Genomic DNA, 19,341 nt, shown 5'->3' on the forward strand with positions numbered 1-19,341 from the left:
AAACGACCTTTTACTGGAAAAGGTTATAGAGTCAAGAAAACCTTGGAGCTTATACATTCAAACCTCTGTGATTCGATGAGTGTTAGAACTCGAGGTGGTTATGAATATTTCATCTCTTTCATAGATAATTATTCAAGATATGAGTATCTATACCTAATACAACATAAGTTTGACGCTTTTGAAAAGTTCAAGGAGTATAAGGCTGAAGTTGAAAATTTGTTAGGTAAGAAGATAAAAACGCTACGATCTAATCGTGATGGAGAGTATACAAACTTAGAATTCCAAAACTATATGATAGCATATGGAATCACGTCCCAATTCTCAGCCCTAAGTACACCACCACAGAATGGTGTATCAGAAAGGAGAAACAGAACCCTGTTGGACATAGTTCGGTCTATGATGAGTTATGCTCAACTTCCAGACTCGTTTTGGGGATTTGTAGTGGAGACTGCAGTTTATATTTTGAACAATATTCCTTCAAAAAATGTTTCTGAAACACTTTTTGAGTTAAGAAGAGGTCATAAAGATAGTTTACGCCACTTTAGGATTTGGAAATGTCTGGCCCACGTACTTGTGGCTAACCCTAAAAAGTTGGAACCTCGTTCAAAAGGTTACCTATTTGTAGGCTACCCCAAAGAAACGAGGGGTAGATACTTCTATGATCTAAGTGAGAACAAGGTGTTTGTATCGATAAATGATATCTTCTTGGAACAAGACCACATATGGGATCATAAGCCACAAAGTAAGCTTGTTTTAAATGAGATTTCTAATATGAGATTTCTAATGAGAATACTGAGAGTTCAACAAGAGTTGTTTAACAGACTGATAGATCAATAAGAGTTTTTTATGTCGATTCATCTAGTCAACCATCTCAAGAGTTGAGATTGCCTCGACGTAGTGGGAGGGTTGGGAACCCACTAGATCGACTTAATGAAAGAGTTGGGAACCCATCAGATCACTACATGGGTTTGACTGAAGTCCAAAACATCATATCTGATGATGGAGTTGAGGATCCATTGTCTTATAAGCAAGCAATGGAGGATGTTGACAAAGATGAGTGGATTAAAGCCATGAATCAGAAAATGGAGTCTATGTACTTCAATTCTGTCTAAGAACTTGTGGATCAGCCTAATGGGGTAAAACCTATAGGGTGTAAGTGGATCTATAAGAGAAAAAGAGGTGTAGATGGAAAGGTGCAAACTTTTAAGGCTAGACTTGTGGCGAAGGGTTATACCCAAGTCGAGGAAGTAGACTATGAGGAAACTTTCTCACATGTTGTCATGTTGAATTCTATCAAAATTCTCTTGTCCATAGCCACATTTTATGATTATGAGATACGAAAAACAGACGTCAATACTACATTTTTGAATGGTAATCTTGAAAAGACCATCTACATGGTTCAACCAAAAGGGTTCATTGTTCCAGATCAAGAGCAAAAGGTTTGCAACCTTAATAGGTCCATTTATGGACTGAAACAAGCATCTAGATATTGGAACATTCAATTTAATAGTGCGATCAAATCATTTGGCTTTGATCAGAATGTTGATGAGCCTTATGTTTACAAGAAAATCATCAACAGCTCAGTAGCTTTCCTTGTGCTGTATATGGATGATATCCTACTCATTGGGAATGATGTAGGTTTTGTGATTAACATTAAGAAATGGCTAGCCGCCCAAATCCAAATGAAAGATTTAGGAAAGGCACAGTTTGTTCCAGGGATCCAAATCATTCGAAATCGTAAGAACAAAAGGTTTGCCTTGTCTCAGGCATCGTACATTGACAAGATGTTGATCAAATACTCGATACAGAATTCCAAGAAAGGTTTATTACCTTTCAAACATGAAATTGTTTTGTCTAAGGAACAGTGTCCTAAACCACCTCAACAGGTTGAGGAAATGAGATGGATTCCCTATGCATCAGTTATTGGTAGTCTTATGTATGCAATTTTATATACTAGACTTGACATTTGCTATGCAGTAGGGATTGTCAGTCGATATCAATCCAATCCAGGATTCGATCACTGGACGGCGGTCAAAACGATCCTCAAGTATCTTAGAAAAACGATGGACTATATGCTCATGTATGGAGATAAGAATTTGATTCTTACAAGATACACAAACTCTGACTTTCAGATTGATAGAGATTCTCGAAAATCGACATCAAGGTCACTATTCACTTTGAATGGAAGGGTTGTAGTTTGGCGAAGCATCAAGCAAGGATACATCGCGGACTCCAATATAGAAGCCGAATACATAACCGCTTGTGAAGCTACTAAAGAGGCTGTTTGGCTTAGGAAGTTCCTTACCAATTTGGAAGTTGTTCCAAATATGTCTTTGTCGATCACTCTCTATTGTGATAATAGCGGGGTTGTGGCACATTCTAAGGAACCTCAGAGTCACCAAAGAGGCAAGCACATAGAACGGAAGTATCATTTGATCAGGGAGATTGTGCATCGCGGTGATGTGATAGTCACAAAGACCACGTCGGAGCACAATGTTGCCAATTCGTTTACAAAGGCTCTCACAGCTCAAGTGTTCAAGGGTCATCTGGAGAGTCTAAGTCTACAGAACATGCGGCACCTTGTCTAGAGCAAGTGGGAGATGATACTAGAGTATAAAGTATGCCCTAGTTTATTGTATATTGTATTGTTTCTGTATTGTACATTAGTCTTCTGAGTCATTAGGACAAATGGGAGATTGATGGGATTGGTGTCCTAATTCTCCTGGTATTTCTTTTAAGAAGCATGCTTGTAAGTACAATTGATACCAATTGAGAATGAACACAAATAATTACAATCTAAACAAAAACGATTATGCATAAATAGTAAATTACAAGCATGCTTCTTAAAAAAACAAACAAGGGATAGAGTATGCAAACCTTTGAAGAACCTTTCTTTAAGTATCTCTCGATCGTTCAGCAACTCGATCAGAACACGATCTCAACAAACAGAAAAGCTAACAACACGAACTGGTGAATCCTTGATCACTAATGAGTCCAACTCAATCCTCGAACTGAACAGGAACACCACCATAAGTGTTACCTTGGTATTCTCGGTGTGAGAATCCAGAAGTTGTGGGCTCTGTATGATTTTGAATTGAGGAAAGCAGGAGGTGGAAGATCAAGTAAGTGGGAGATGAAGCCTATCGCATTAACTAGATACTCGATCGTTTAGAAAGACGAAGTCTATCGTATAGACTTTACTACTCGATCCGAGTAACTATCGTATGGTAAACTCGTAACTCCTGATTGTATAGGTTGTGAGACACTATCGTTTTGTAAAACACTTTTACACGATAGTTTCATTTTGTGAAACGATGCAATAATGAATCATCATCTTGACTTGGAAAACAATTTTCCTTTTATCTCACAGTTACCATAAAACTTCAATAACCTCCCACTCAATTCGGCTATTAGAGAAAAAGAATAATTAATTGTCATATAATTAATATGTTATAAATAAACATAATAACCAACTTATCATATTATATTTATAACTCATAGTTTTAATATTTCTTCATATGAAACATATAAACCATAGTTCTTTTTCTATTTTATGGTATATAGTATAAATCATATTTATATTGATTCCTCCAATGATAATGTATCAACTACATCATATCAATTATATCACATATAATTGAGTTTTCTCTTGTTAATTTGAACATTTCAAATTAACCCAAAATCTGATTCTCAACTTGAACCCATTAAGTTATCAAGGGGACCTCATAGACCTGTAGCTTGAAGCTCCAACGGTACGTGAATAACTAATTAAACTCTTTAATCACGAGATCCACCATCCATTAACTGTTGGTCACCCCACTAAAGACCGACAGCTGCACTCTTCGCACTACAAATATATTTCTGTATCCATATGACCAATCAATAGTGCGATGACCCTTCACAAATCGCTCATAAGTACAACTGAGCCAATTCACCGTTTTGCCCCGTGTAGTTACATCTAACTCCTTAAGTACCACTGATTCCTCTAATGAATAATAAGTCATAGTCCTATTATGACTAAGTCCTCTCGGGCCAAGAGAGGGTGTGGTCACTATGTTCAAGACTCGAAATAAGCCTTTAAGGGAGCAATTTATCTACTTACCCCTGCTTCAAGGAATGAGTGAATTTCGTCTTGTGTAACTAAGTTCCCAGCTCCCTAATCAGACGAATCTCCAAATGGTAAACTTGTTGAGTTGGCAATCTAGCCACTCTCACCCATACAAATCAAAGGACCGCCCTTATAGACAGGATTTTCCAACTCATTCAGGATTAAGGTCATGTCACCTATTATCATTTTAGTGAAATGTAAGTCTCAATTATCAACGTTGTTATATAAAGAGACTAATCATTTCGTAGTCCGGTCTTATACAAACTTTTTGTATAAGATACCTCTGCTTGCATGTCTCCACATGAATGGTCAGGACCAGACCATTTGTAGCACTTTACAACACTTGTAACATCTACAAAGCGGATCGTATCCGTAGTGTCATCAAGATAAGGTATCCCTCCTTTATCCATCTACTACAGACCATTTAGGTTATTACTTAAGTATGATCCACTTGTATATCTCCACATACATGCTTAAGTTACATGAAATAATCACGGATCTTAGTTTATTGGATTTGAGTAAATGCTTATAAAATAACATTTATTTTATTAATAACAATATGTTACAAACTACTAGACTACCGGGAGTATTAGGACACTAATCCCAATAATTATTGTCATTAATATCAAAGGCGACAAATTCTAATTTTGTGAGATTTATCATGGCAGCATTATCATAAAATATTGTACTTATGTTAAAAATTTAATAAATATTGAATATGTAAAATAATATTAAATTTATTAATTATAGTAAAGAGGGAAAAAACGATAGGAGCTCGTATTGATAATGTGTTGTGAAATTGGAGCATAATGGGAACACAAATATGGAGAAAATATAATATAATAATATATTTATATAATAATATTAAATATATAAAACTAGTATAAAATAAAATAACTAAAAACATAAAATAACTATAATTATAAAATTGGATAATATGTAAATTAGTGAAATTTTGAAGTGTTCTCACTAATACATGTGTGATTTTATGATCCATCAAATGTAAAGTGGCAAGTTGGATGTGGATTTACATAAACACCAAGCATGAATAATTACAAGGTACATGGACAATATGAAGGGTGACACATGGCTTTGGGATACTAAGCAATGGGCATCTATTTATTATTATAATATTCACAATACTATACATTTTTAATAGAACAACTAATCTCTCGATATTTCTACACTAGTATAATATTATTTATTTTCAATTTAAACAACCTCACACAAAATTTACTGTTAAATTCCACCCAGAAATAAGAAAAAAAAAAGCCTTGGACTTCCATTAGTGAAGAAGTTAGTCCTCCCTACAAAATAATGCATGATTACATTCTCAAAAGAAAATGAAGGTCTCATTTGGTAATCATTTTATTTTTTATTTTTATTTTTAAAAATTAAGCCTATTGACACTATTTTCACCTCCAAATTTCTCCCTTTGTTATCTATTTTTCACCAATGGTTTGAAAAGTCAAGCCAGAATTTTAAGAACTAAAAAAAGTAACTTTCAAAAAATTGTTTTTGTTTTTGGAATTTGGTTATGTATTTAAAAAAGATGCAAATTATTGTAAAAAAAATGTGGATGAAATAATTTTTAAAAACAAAAATAAAAAATCAAATGATTACCAAACAGGGCCTAAATGAATAACTTTAAGCTTTCAATTAACAAATTTCATGGGCTTCATACGAGTGAAGGTGTTACATTCATATTTTTGAACAACTCTTATCTATTGCCTGATTTTTTTTATGACCTTCGCTATTTTTAACTAATGCAAGATCAAAGATGAAAATATTCGTTGACATGTCAATATATTTATTAGTATATCCATAAATCGAAGAGTTCGATATGGATATTAAATATCTATTAATATCTCTAACGTCTTTTATAAATACTTGTTAAACATAAAGAAAAAATATTATCTATTTAGTGAAATATGAATATAAATACTAATAACAATACTTGTGACTTAGTTTGAATAAATTTTATTTGTGACTAACATGAATATTTGTCGATATCGATATTATCGATATGTGTCCGTAATATTGAAATCTCTAAAGATATTCACGGTTTAATTCGGTTCGGTTTGAACAAATTTTAAAAAATTTATTATATAAAATTGAACCTAACCACTTGTTCTTTTCAAATAGAACCAAATCGAATCGCATAATTTCGGTGCGGTGGATTTGGTTTCACGATTCTGCTTTATTTGTATTTTTTTTCATATTTTCTAAATATGAAAATTAAAATGCCCACACTATGATTGCCATACTAAAAATAGCACATCAATCATCATTATAATCACATTAAAAGAGTTTTACCAAATTTGGGTTTTCTCTAAAACATGCAACAAATTGAAGTCTCTCTCTTTCTTTTCTAAAGTAAAAGCAGAGGGAAGACGCCTCTCTCTTCCTTTCTTAAAGTAAAAGTAGAAAGATGAAAAAGAATGAAGGTGAGTGAAGCAAAATTATTTCAAAGAAGACACAATGGATTATAAAAATGAATGTTTTTTTTTCATATTTTTGCGGTCAAGCTCATTGATATCAAGCTTAGCAAACTGAAATTTGAGAAATTAGTCTTCTATTCCTGGCTGAAATTTGAGAAATTTGAGCTCAGTAAGTCTTTTTATACCGTCAATACTCAACAAAAGAGTGAGAGACGATCGAAACTCATATGAAAACGCTAAGTGTTCCTTGGCTGGATGGAGACAAACTGACGGAGGAGGGGAGGACTCCGACGATCTCCAATCTGACGGCTGACATTCCTTGGTTGGGCGGAGGGAGTGAGAGATGATTGGGATTTGAAGAAAAGGGGAAAGGGAGTGTGGGCAGTGACAAGTGTAAAGTAAAGAAGTTCGGTTCTGTTTGATTTCATTTCGATTTTCAATTTTGAAATCGTACCGGACCGCTAAAATCGATTTGAAAATTATATTAAATTGAACCAAATCACATTAATTCAGTTTTGATTCAATTTCCTAATCTATTCAATTTACACGGTTTGAATGATCGTCCTAGAAATCTTAATATCGATACCAACATCAATATTTTAATCTATGGGTGAGATTATTCACACACCCTCCAACAATTTTATAAGTGATTGCAACAATAACAAACAAAATAAACATTAATTATGACGTCACCAACTTGTGACGGTTTATAATATGGTACGGATAAAAAACACCTACCATCTATTGAAACATTAATGTGATTCAACAATAAGGGAAGTACAATAAATTGTCCATACTACAATAATTGCTCTCCAAGGTTTAGCTTGAATACTAAATTTAATTTTAAAAGATCTCACTAAATGAAGTGTTGGACTTCACACAATAATTTAAAATCATAACAAATTATAGATAGAAATGAGTTTCGAACAAAACGTTCTAGTTTAAGATGAGCACATGAATAAGTGAAGATCACATTTGATGAGTGGTATACATGAATAAACCAAAATCACATCTGAATGAGTAAGATTTTAAAAATAAAAATACTTAAAAGAATTGATAACTACTATCTATATCAACAAAATGTACCTTTATTTTTTATGACTTATCACTTAGATAATTTATGTTCAACCATTCTTTTACCATTATTCAAGGGTTGGGGGAAATAATGTTTATGTGCTAGTTTTAAAATTTTAATTGAACCATTATTAATTACCAAAAACTGATTAAATTATGTTCGTTCAGATTCACAAAGTTTTAGATGAAACTCCTAAAAACATAGTTCTTCTAAGTTACTCGACAGTCGAAACTTTAAAACTACAAGTTTAAGAACTTACTTTATCAATTTATTTCAGGATAATACATTTTGATAATAGAGTAGGAGGCTTTAAATATCTCACCTTAAAAAAAGTACATTTCAATAATGCACAGTTTGGCATCTGTAATAATTTCCTAACTAGTTTTGTTAGGAGTGAATTTGGACTCAGGTAAAAATAGATTAAAGTCGAGGCAACTCGGGTCAAAGGTGAACTAAACTAAGGTTTCAATCAGCATAAAGACATTACACAACTAGGGCTTTGGGTAAAGTTGGCAACAAGCTAAAAAGACCATGGACTTAATGAATCGAGTTCAACCCATCTCATCCTAATCTCATGTGAAAAAGTACAACTCTAGTTCGTTTTCATTATAATCTTGGTGTTATTTCCTTTTATCCAATATTATCTTGGTTTTAAGTATTTGTATTATATTAAATGTTAAAAGTTTCTTAAATTGGAGATTTTTGTATTGCCCCTATATAATTAGTACTATTTTAATTTTGTTATTAATAATCGAGTTGAAATTATAATTAAATATTGTTTACATAACTAAAGTATATTAGTTACAGATATTGAAAGACAATTAGGAATAAATTGCAATAAGAGAATTATAAATTTCAAAGTAAATTAGAACGGTGTAAAAGTTTGTACTTATATTTTAAAAGACAAACATCATATTAATAAATAGTTCTCTTTTTAGACAACAAAAGCAACTCAAACGTAAACAGGTACCACAAAGTTGGAGCCAAGAAAGAGAGAAAATTCCCATAAGATACATCATAGATCATCAAGATGCATCTCATAACAACACACATCACAACACCATACTTAACTCACACAAATACGAGCACAAACAAGTAACATGCTATAACATTGCTATTTTGTTCATATTGGTAAAATAATAATTATTATCATATGGATCTAAAATCCGTGATAACTAGCAATCATAAATATTACTATTTTGTTAACTTGAACACAGCTTAAAAAATAACAAATAAATCGTATGCTTCATCTAAAGGTTAAAAGTTTGAATCCTCATCCTCCTCACATATGCTAAAGTCATATATATAGATGGACACATACAATTAGAAAGGGTCTATGCAATCCTTACCAAAACAAAATGTTGAAGGATACAAACTGCTAGAGAAATGAAACAAGGACCAAAGAACTAGAGTAGAAGGCTCCAAATATTACAAGAGCATGATGAAATAAAATATTGAAGATTTCCACAATACAACTATCTGGAGCAACAAAAACCACATCCATCAAGCTACCACCTTGAAGGAAAAAGAACATCTAGGATCCAGTTGAGAACTTTACATGTATAAATTTACAATTCTATTTTTAAGGTTAAAGATCTTGATGGGAAAAACACCTGGTTTGACCCATTCACCTTGTAAGAGAATTTCCCAGTGGAACAAAAAGGCTGCATGAAATGTGATTTGATACCAAACAATATGAGTAGGTATCAAAAAGGACAAACCTGGAGAATCCCAAGTAGGTTCCCAATTGAGGTGCTTGAACGTGTTTTACTAGGCTGTTGAATTGTTCTGCAGATAACAAGTGCAGGTATTATTTAAGTTTCAATTTTGAATTGTATGCTTTGTTGACAACTTTGCCTAAAACAAGATATAAGGCCCTAACTTTGGTTCATGGTAGCTAAATAATATAACTTGGTTACACACTTTAGCTGTTGGGTTTTAATTTGTGTAAGAATAAAAGCAGTGAACTTATTCTTTGATGGGAGAACATCTCACAGAATGGTATTTCTTGACAAAGTGGCCAACTCGAGAACATATTGATGACCCTCAATTTACCTACGTTATCTCCCTGAATAACTAAATAAGTAACTCATAGTAGGGCAGCAGCCACTGAGTTCAGAATGGATCATGCGGTCAGCCTAAGTTGCATACAAAAGTCAAACTCACAAGGACAATATGATGCATATGGTAACAAAATTCACTGTCAATAGAAGAAGAAAACATCAAAATTACAACATGATGAAGTTACATGAGCAGCACGACAATGGAGCATGCGTAGTTGAATTTGCAGTAGGTAGGCTTTGGTATGTGCACCAATAATACTACCAACTAAACAAGGCTAAGATGTGAAGAACTCATCAAGGCACGGTCACAGAATATTATCCACAATAGGAAAACTAAAGCACTTGTAGAGGACAATGTTCTACCTTAGATTGCAGGACCTTTTGACTATCAATGAAGTACTGGTTTGGATGATTAATCCCAGCATCACACGACGAGCCATAGATCGATTCAAATGTCAAGGTACATGCCAACTAAAGATACATGAGACAACTATTAACATTATTCCCAACTGACATAACATAAAAATTAAAAGGCAGTAAATTGAGAACCTGGTAGTGTCTATTTTGCACTTTGTCCATTATCTCGTCCATTGTCCGGTTATTTACTCCCATTTTACCAAGAGCTGCTTTTAAGTTATCTTCACTGTTAAAGAAATTGATATGTCAAACAATGAGAAAAACAAATCTGAAAGTAGTGTAACTTCTACGTTGTAATTAAGAAACTGATAATCAAGAATAATGAAACAAAGTGAAGCAGAAAATGGCAAAAACATCATCCAGACAGTAGATACATGAAGATTTACTTGCTCTTGCATCATTGAATCGTTTGTATTGACACCATCCCTCACTAAAAGATAGCTAGCTTTTTCAACACAGCCACAGTTAATTAATGCACATTCATTTGGAGCGACTTAATTACCAACTTAAATTCTATAACTTAAATTCTATACTTTCTATCCTGCCATATCACTGGATATCTGGTTTTACTTATTATCAAGATGTTAGACCTGAAACCTTGCTACCTTTTCTTAGTGCTTCCTTGAGATAAAAACTAGCTCAAGGTGGGCTACAAGTTGAAAAGAACTAATTAGGAATGTTCAAGCCTACAAAACTCCTACATAATTAGCATGAAAATTAACCCTCTCTTCCTACCTACTCGATATTTTTTTCTTCCTTCTCTGCATGTGCCTCTGACTTGTGTTTTTTAAAACTTAAGGCACAATAAAGTGCAATAGTATTCTTGGGATTAAGCACAATGTGCAAAAAAAGCGTGGACATTTTTTTGTGAGGTGATATATAAAAGTACTACATAATAAAGAAAAAGTGGTTTAAGTGAAAAAAAATGCATTTAGCGTTAGTAAAATTGATTTTTTTAGTTAATAAAGAAGAAAAAATCCTAATTGCTACTAATTTTGAAAAATAATACAAAAAGCCCCAAGGCTCAATTTTGAAAAATAATGAAAAAAGCCCCAAGGCTCAAGGCTCAAGCCTTGGGACTTCACAAAAGATGCACGCCTTATATTGTGAGCCTCACCTTTTCAAGGTGAGGTGCAAGACCTACGCCTAGCGTCTAAGTGCATGCCCAGGAGGGCTTTTAAAACACTGCTTCTAGTATAATCCTTACTAATAGAATCATGCACCAAAATCCCAAACTACCTTTAGCATGCCTAATTAACTTAGTTTCCTGACAGGCCTTGTTGTTGCTCTAAACCTCTATTCGTGATCTTCTACTATTTCAAATTAAAGGTCTATTAATTTATCATAAAAACAACTTGTGAATACAAAACACGGGTTCCTTTCTGTGCAACATATATACAAATATATTGGTTAAATCTCTTCAGCCTAAAATTCAAGATATCAGCAAATTGTTTCAAGAAGCGTACCTGAAATGTCTATAGGGACATCCATGATGATCTCCAACACTAGGTGATGATGAGATTATTTTTTGACAGGAATAAGGCGAATAATCCTAGTAAAGATAGGAAATAGATCATAATTCTATATAGAAATTGCCTGTACGCAGGAGGTTCCTCAATGGCTCTTCCAACATACAAAAGCAAAAATAACATAATCGGACGATGATATAAATAAATCACAGTACTGAAGTACATAGTTATGTATGTGGACAACTTTCTGTCAGAATTTTTAATCCACAAAAAGGCAAAATAGGGGAACATTAATGGAAGAGATTATATTAAAAACTTAAATCTGACATCTGTTATTATCATACTGCATTACTAGTAAATATTTTGACAAGCTTAGGTCATGCAAACAACATAATAGATCTGATGTGAGGCATAGATAAGAAATGGAAGTCAAATAAAGTAGAAGAGAAAGATGGATGAATTATAGATACAAATCAAGAGAGAACCCAAAATTATATAAATCAAGAGAGACCAAATCAAACATAACAAGAGGAAATAATTGAATAATGTCCTAGAGAAACAGGTCATTAAAAATGTCAAAAAAGATACAAAAATATTTGAAGTTTTCTAAAACAAAAATTTATATATGTAGACCCTACTAATTCTGCATCTTAATATTTTCCTGTTTCAAAAACAAGTCTGCCTCTTAAAGACTTTTCAAAGGTTGTCTCTTACCACTCTCTTGCCTTCTTTTCCATAATTATGCCTGATACCGTATGCATATTCTTTGTCAAACCTCTCGGCACCAACCTACAATATAAGGATAAAGCAATAGCTACGAATGAGTGTGAATATGATCAGTGAGGACAGGGCTAAGAAGAAATAAAGTATAATATTAAGTGACAAGAAAAGCTGACTAAGTCCTATTGCACCTCCCAGTGCTCTTAATCTAACTTATTTTGTAATCATAGTCCAATTATAATTAATTTTAGTTGAGAGTATTCATGTAAACTCCTATGAAGAAACTTTGAAATCTTGTATCAATAGATATTTATGAAAGAAAATTAGGATATAAATTTACTTCTTATATAATTGAAGTGCAACATAATTATAACTTTAACGAAAAGAAACACAATTGATAAAAATAAATAAATAAACAATCATGACTGGTCATCATGTTCCAATATATAGCTTATCAAGGAAAAAAACAAAGAAAATATTTAATATTCATCTTTGAACAAGTAAAGGAGAAAAAGAAAAACCATCATGCTCCTGTACTGCCGTATTTACGGATGTTTATTCCATTGCAGAACACTTAAAAGAGTAATGTTATGCTTACTCTCTGGGAGAACTCAGCTCTCCAGAAAGCCAGGGCATCATCAAGCTTCAAGCCAACACCCTGCATGTGAAGAGTTGAAGAGTGAAGATTGAAAGGCTTCATACCAATAATAAGAGGAGCGTTGCACATAAATACTTCTATCAACAATACCAACCATACTTCAATCAACTACATATTATTTATTCATAATGGTTGATTCTCCTCACGATACAAATATCATTGATCATCTAAATTAAACAGCATTTACTGCTTAAACCTTCAAACCAGTCGATAACTTTTTTTTTGGGGTGTTCCTATGGTTTTGATCCTAGAAATACAGCTTTTCTGTAATCTCGGTAGCTTTTAGTTTAGGTACAAAAAGTGATATTCCTGCTTTGATATCTTTTCCTAGAAAGGAACGCTAGTTTTGTATCAAATGATAACAAAAGTAGCTGATATCATCATTATTCATTCATTAAGAAAATCTTAACCGATCAATAAAAGGGGATAGAGGAACATGTGCACAATTTCATATTTATAAGAGCAATTCAGCTCTTCATTTAGAAAGACGAGACAATTCAGCATTTGTCTATTTATATATATTTAGTGAATGAAAGATAATTATTCAATTCACTCGAACCTTTAGTGATTATAATACCAAACAGAAGAAAAAGTGAAAAGTACTTCAAAATGTAAATAACTACATTGTACAACCTTAAGAAAGAGACCTAATTGCATCCTCCCTCCATGCTTCAAATGATGATCTTCTTTCAGCTGGGCGTGAGTAAAATAAAGAAATAAAAATTGATCAATATATTCAATATTATGTACCAAAAACAAGAAGAAATAGCAGGAAGGAAGAGAGAGAGAGAGAGAGAGAGAGAGAGTAACTCCAGATTAACTAGGCCAAGTTTTAGGGCCAGTCTTCTAACCTTTTCAAATAGGTGCCGCATGCAAAGAGGAAATGAACTTTTAGCTATTTGGTCAAGGTCTTTTATTGATATATCAGCATACTCTCTTGGCTGGAGAGATATTAAGCGACAAAGAACCAGATCAGATTACATCATGTGATAAAGTAGCCACTTTAATTAAATAAACTACCTGTGAGTAGTCAGGACCCAGGTAGCTCGTGCAAAGGGCTTCTACTATCTATACAGCATTTAAAATACGTCAAGCACCACAAATAAAATAGTTCTTTACAATACACTTCACATGGTTCACTATGAATAATACTCACTGGGGTCAACCGATCTTTCTCTTGTTCTCTTATCGTAGATGTCCACTTCCTGGCAACAAAATTTATTAGCTTTTAGACATTTAAAAAATAAAATTTTCATCATGTACTTGCTTGGATCTTTCGAAGTTTCATAATATAAATAAAAATTTTGAGAAAATGAAATTATCCTACGTCGTCCATCCCTATTTTCTTATCTTTCTGTAATAAGAAAAAGTGTTCCATTCATAAATGCTGCAATTATTTATGAGCTGGCAATTGATGGAAATTTTAATTTAACGTGATCCAATTCAAGCTCTCTTTAACAACCTGTTTGTCAGACTTAGGGCCTTTGATAGGTAGCTGCGGAATTGTGTTGCAACAAGGGAAACCACCTAAGAATTATATGGAGGAAATTAGAAATAACTATTTTAAGACCAAGTAAGTGCATAGAAAATTGAATATGGATATATATGCATTTATTTTTAAGAAAAAAAGTTCATTGATGAAATGAAAATAAATATCTACACGTATTTGTAAGCATAATATTAACCTGATAAATAGCAATATATGCATATCCTTTATGGAGAAATACTCTTCGGCCAGCCACAAGTCCTGAAACTTCTTCCCATGGAACCTTCATAAGATTAGGTAGGAAAAAGATTAGAAAAGAAGAACATTCAACAAGCTGGATTTTCTTTTCATTTCTTTTTTCTTCTTTTTGTAGGGACACAAAATACTCAATCACGATCACTTGGAAGTTCAAAAAACCAAGCATCCACATCAGCAGGAACAAAAGACATCCAACTTACCCAGACATGGGATACAAGAAATTCAGGTGCAATATTGCAAACAGAACAATTTAAGAAAAATTTAGAGACAGCACTCCAATAAAAGGCAACAGAAGGAATTAAGATCCCATAGTTCCGTAACAGGCTCATCTACAACAAAGAAGATTCTTCTGTAGGCTCCATGGAACTTTATTGTGTGCAGTGTGCACTCATTCCCTCTCAACAAAAAAAATAGACTATCCAAAGACTTCAAACTTCCATAGGACATTTAACAGTCCATACAGATCTACAAAATCAAAGCGAGCAACCATCTACATAGTTCATAGATCAAGAAAAGGGTCCCATTACTTCTTTTTCTTAGGAAAAGGGTCGTGTTACCAAATTGGATCCACCATTCATCCATGTATGAATGCATGCATGTCATAGCATGTGTATGTTATCCTATCCAAATGACACCAACGTTTTCAAGTAGTCATCAGTGGTAAAATAATCCATCCATCAGGGCCTTTTTCCTTTTTCCAAACAGATGACAGAAGTCACAGAACTAAAGAAAACAATCCATCTATCTACAAAACTTTTCTTTTTCCTTGAGTTACAATAGATACAATGGTCAAAATTTAGTGTCGGATATCAATTTTCGACCCAGAGAAAACAGTGGATCTTAATATTATCTAAAGATGGACAGTTTCATCTCTACAATTCATATGGACATCAACTGAATTACCGATTCCTACAGTCCACTTCCTGAACTAAAATAAAATAATTTTAATATCACATTGAGATAGCAGCCGCGATGTATATTAGGAGAAATCCCTAACTAAACAGAAGACAAACCTTATAGTATATAGCATCACCTGCAAAAACAGAAAATAGGACATAAGCATAAGTAAGGACAACAATACAAGGAAGCATCCTCATGAAAATAAACTTACACACTTTACAGTCCACAAAACCATGATAGCAAACACACTGTAAAGATACAAGGATGCCCACCCAAAAAGAAAAAGAACTTGATGATTAACTTGAACTTTTGAGTTTAGCGATGATTTAAGTTAGTAAGATAATTAAAAGTTTTGCTACTAAAGTGATATAAAAAGTACATATATAGTTGACAGATGCGACTAAATCTACAGCATTTGACACAGGAGACAGGGAAGAAGTAGAAACATGTGGGTGAAAAATGAAAATGACAGAATTGGAAGATGGGAATCGAGTGGGACAATATCCAACTGGCTGATTTACCCAGTCAATTCTTTTTTTTATTATTATTATTAAACAGAAAACAAAATTTTTCATTCATATAATAAAACGATACCAAACTCAAAAAAGTACAAAAGATTACAAAAGAACACAAATTATAAAAGAAAGATTAAAAAAAAAAACATTCCCATTTATCCATAATCAATTATTGCTTTCAATGCAGCACAATGAGGACAAAACCAAGAAAATCTGAGACTTAAACTAATCAAACAATACCTAAAGAAACTACAAATTAACTCCTACATATTACATATTACAAGAGAACATCAAAATTTCTTATCTATCTAAAAGTAGAGTGGTTTGCAATCTTATTTTAAAAACTAAAACTACATATGTTATGTTTATCTATTAGGTTAAGGTACATAACCACTAAACCCAAAATCTTAAGCTAATACATAGAGGTTTGCAATCTTATTTTAAAAACTACATATGTTATGTTTATCTATTAGGTTAAGGTACATAACCACTAAACCCAAAATCTTAAGCTAATACATAGAGGTTTTTCAATATACCCTCAAAAATTATCTCACAAGATGAATTGAACGGGACTGAAGATTAAAAGTGAAACCTGTGATTCTTACCACTTGGTACAGGCTGATCAATCAACCGAGCAACTTGAACCAATTTGTCCTTTACAGCCTAAAAGAAGGAAAATGTCGAAGTTATTTGAAAGAAGACTCATGAACAAGAAGGAGAGGCCTACCGCATTTCACAAGCTAAGAAGGTTGTATCATTTTGATCAATGTGATAGCTTGGGACTATAAAATATTTGATATTATCGCCAACGAAATTTAAATATCTAAACTACCTCAAATTCTGCATAACTGATTGCTTTGTATGAGAGACCAAGCTCCGCAAAGACCTGCTTCTGCAAATGAAGAAAAAAAAAATGTACACTGAGCCATAGCCCATCGCTAAATTGGACAATTGAACGAGCATGAAGAGAGCACTAAAGAATGGATAAAATAACTACCTGAGATTCAGGACTTTCAGAAAGAAAACGATGTCGGAATAGCATAGTTTCCATAGAAAGAAACCATTTTCTCAAGTCCTCCCTGAAACCAAGCCAAAATAATGATAAACAAAAGCTAAGCCAAAAAAAACAAAAGAAAGAGAGAAGAAGAAGAAGAAGAAGAAGGGGGTAAGCTTACGTTCTGCAGTATACAAGGCGCAGAACAAAGTGAGATATAATATCCTTGTTCACAACCTCAGATGCCTGTGGATGTTTCATATGGGTTTTCAACAATTCTCTAACCTGTACAGTGTAAAAATAACAATATAAAGAAACAAACAAACAAACAAACAAGAGTTGGAAAAATACTAGTGTTTAAAAAGTGATAAAAATAAAATAAAAATCAAACATCACCAGTTTCTCCATTTCTTCAGATTTCTTTCCTCTGGATAACCCATCAGAAATCCCTTTAAGAACTGCACTCAGACAACGATGGCGGGTAAAGACTACGGTTCAGAATTCTTCTAGAAAAGCATTTGATGAAGATAACACCACTTATGGCATATAACATCAACTCATGAATATCCACCAATTCGTCCAAATATAAAGCCACCAACCTCCCTCAATTCAAATCTCTAACTAACAAAAACAATTCAAACTCCCATCATTTCCCCACCCCCAAAATTATATTGCTTCGTTTAGCAATGCTATAATCAGGCAAATCTTACTCCATCGAAATCGCTCAAAATCATAAATTTCCACCAACCCAATAAACAGCAATCGAAATTTAAGAAGATGATGAGCATAAGATTAGAAAAAGAAAAGCGAGGCAGAGAGAAATGTGGAACCTCGAAGACGATCTATGGCATAAAGCTCGAAATCTTCAAGCCTGACTTCAAGAGGAGGAGCAGAGCGGTAGATGGGAAGAGTGGTAGTGGAAGTGGTTGTGATGGAAGATTTTCTCTGAGAACGATGGGGTTCCATGGCAGTCTCTACTGATTTTTGCCACTGAAGCTGTGAATTGATGGAGTCTAAAACGCGCCATAGAAAACTAAACCAATAATCGTGGGTTCCGCCTGAACCGGGATGGACCCATGGCTTGGTTGGTTCAACACTAGATAACCGAACCGATCTTCAGATTTTGAACCGAACGGCTGGTTCGGTGTCGTCACTCGAGATCACTAACCGATGGTACAATACAAGCTAGCATTGAGAAATAGAAAAGAAAGGAGAAGGTGAGGAAGGTTTGCATTTTCTAAACTAAAATATATATTTGTGTTTAGTAGTTTGTTTATGCTAAATCTTTTATTTTTATATTTATTGAATTAAATGAATCTGCTTAATTTCTATATCATGTATTTCTCTTTTAAAACACTTTCAGATGGCTTGTAGATTACGCAATCTTGCAACGAAAAGCATAATTAATATTTTAGTATTTGAATCTTGCAATGACAAATAATTAAATGTGAAATAAAAGTTCCTTTTAGAGAAAAGGACATTGTTTTATTAATAAGTAGTATGTTTTTTAGTTTAATATTTATACAAGTTGGATTCAATTAGGTTTGATTTATTAATTTTTTAAACTGAAAATTAAACCAAATCAAACCAAAATATTCGGTTTTTTCACTTTTAAAGTCCAGATTTCTTTCTAACCGACCAAGCCGGTCGGGTTTTTCCGGTTCAGTAGGAGTTTTAGCACCTGGAAATGGCGGGAATTGGAAAAGGCGGGAAACGATTCCTTTGCCAGATGGGCTTTGGATATTTGGGCTCTTAAATGGGCCGAAAGTCTCTCTTGAGTGGAAGAAAACGATTAAATTACGTAATAGTCCCTAATTTTCCACGTTTGTGATAAATAAGTGTTCAAATTTTAAAATGTATTTAATAAGTTGATAAAACTTTTATTTTATGTGTTGATTAGGTCTTATTATTTTAAAAATATAAAATAGGACTCTCGACTTAATAGATTTGGCTATATTCAACCTCTTTTAAAAAATCAATTTACCTAGAATTGACGTCAGATTTTCAATTATTGTTTAATAGGTTTGATAGATTTTAAAAATGTAAAATAGTTCAATGATAGACACAAAATTGATAAAGAGAACATGACTTAGATGACATAGTATGTGTTATGAACCAACAGATTTGCGATTCGAACTCTCTACCCCTATTATACTAAAAAAATGAAATTAAAAGCTCAAGATTAATCATAGCAATTTATCATATGCAAATTTAAAACTTCAAATAATTTTTTTAAT

The 19,341-nt window shown here is 33.1% G+C and overlaps 1 protein-coding gene across 1 annotated transcript; it reads right to left on the reverse strand.

Annotated features, from left to right (window-relative positions):
• Window positions 1-9,031: 9,031 nt before the first annotated feature.
• On the reverse strand, window positions 9,032-18,110 carry EMB2813 (DNA primase, large subunit family). The gene is made up of 19 exons (XM_039050686.2): window positions 17,935-18,110; window positions 17,501-17,562; window positions 17,286-17,389; window positions 17,108-17,189; window positions 16,943-17,002; window positions 16,716-16,773; window positions 15,709-15,728; window positions 14,637-14,720; window positions 14,414-14,478; window positions 14,108-14,156; window positions 13,972-14,019; window positions 13,803-13,892; window positions 13,585-13,644; window positions 12,892-12,951; window positions 12,288-12,362; window positions 11,571-11,656; window positions 10,237-10,330; window positions 10,051-10,158; window positions 9,032-9,412 (listed from the first exon to the last, which is right to left on the reverse strand). Exons 1-19 carry the CDS (start codon window positions 18,068-18,070, stop codon window positions 9,395-9,397), a joined length of 1,359 nt encoding a protein of 452 aa, XP_038906614.2. The 5' UTR covers window positions 18,071-18,110; the 3' UTR covers window positions 9,032-9,394.
• Between the last annotated feature and the right edge of the window lie 1,231 nt (window positions 18,111-19,341).

This window comes from Benincasa hispida, chromosome 12 (assembly GCF_027475165.1).
Source record: "Benincasa hispida cultivar pf3 chromosome 12, pf3_genome.v1.1, whole genome shotgun sequence".
Classification (NCBI taxonomy): domain Eukaryota; kingdom Viridiplantae; phylum Streptophyta; class Magnoliopsida; order Cucurbitales; family Cucurbitaceae; genus Benincasa; species Benincasa hispida.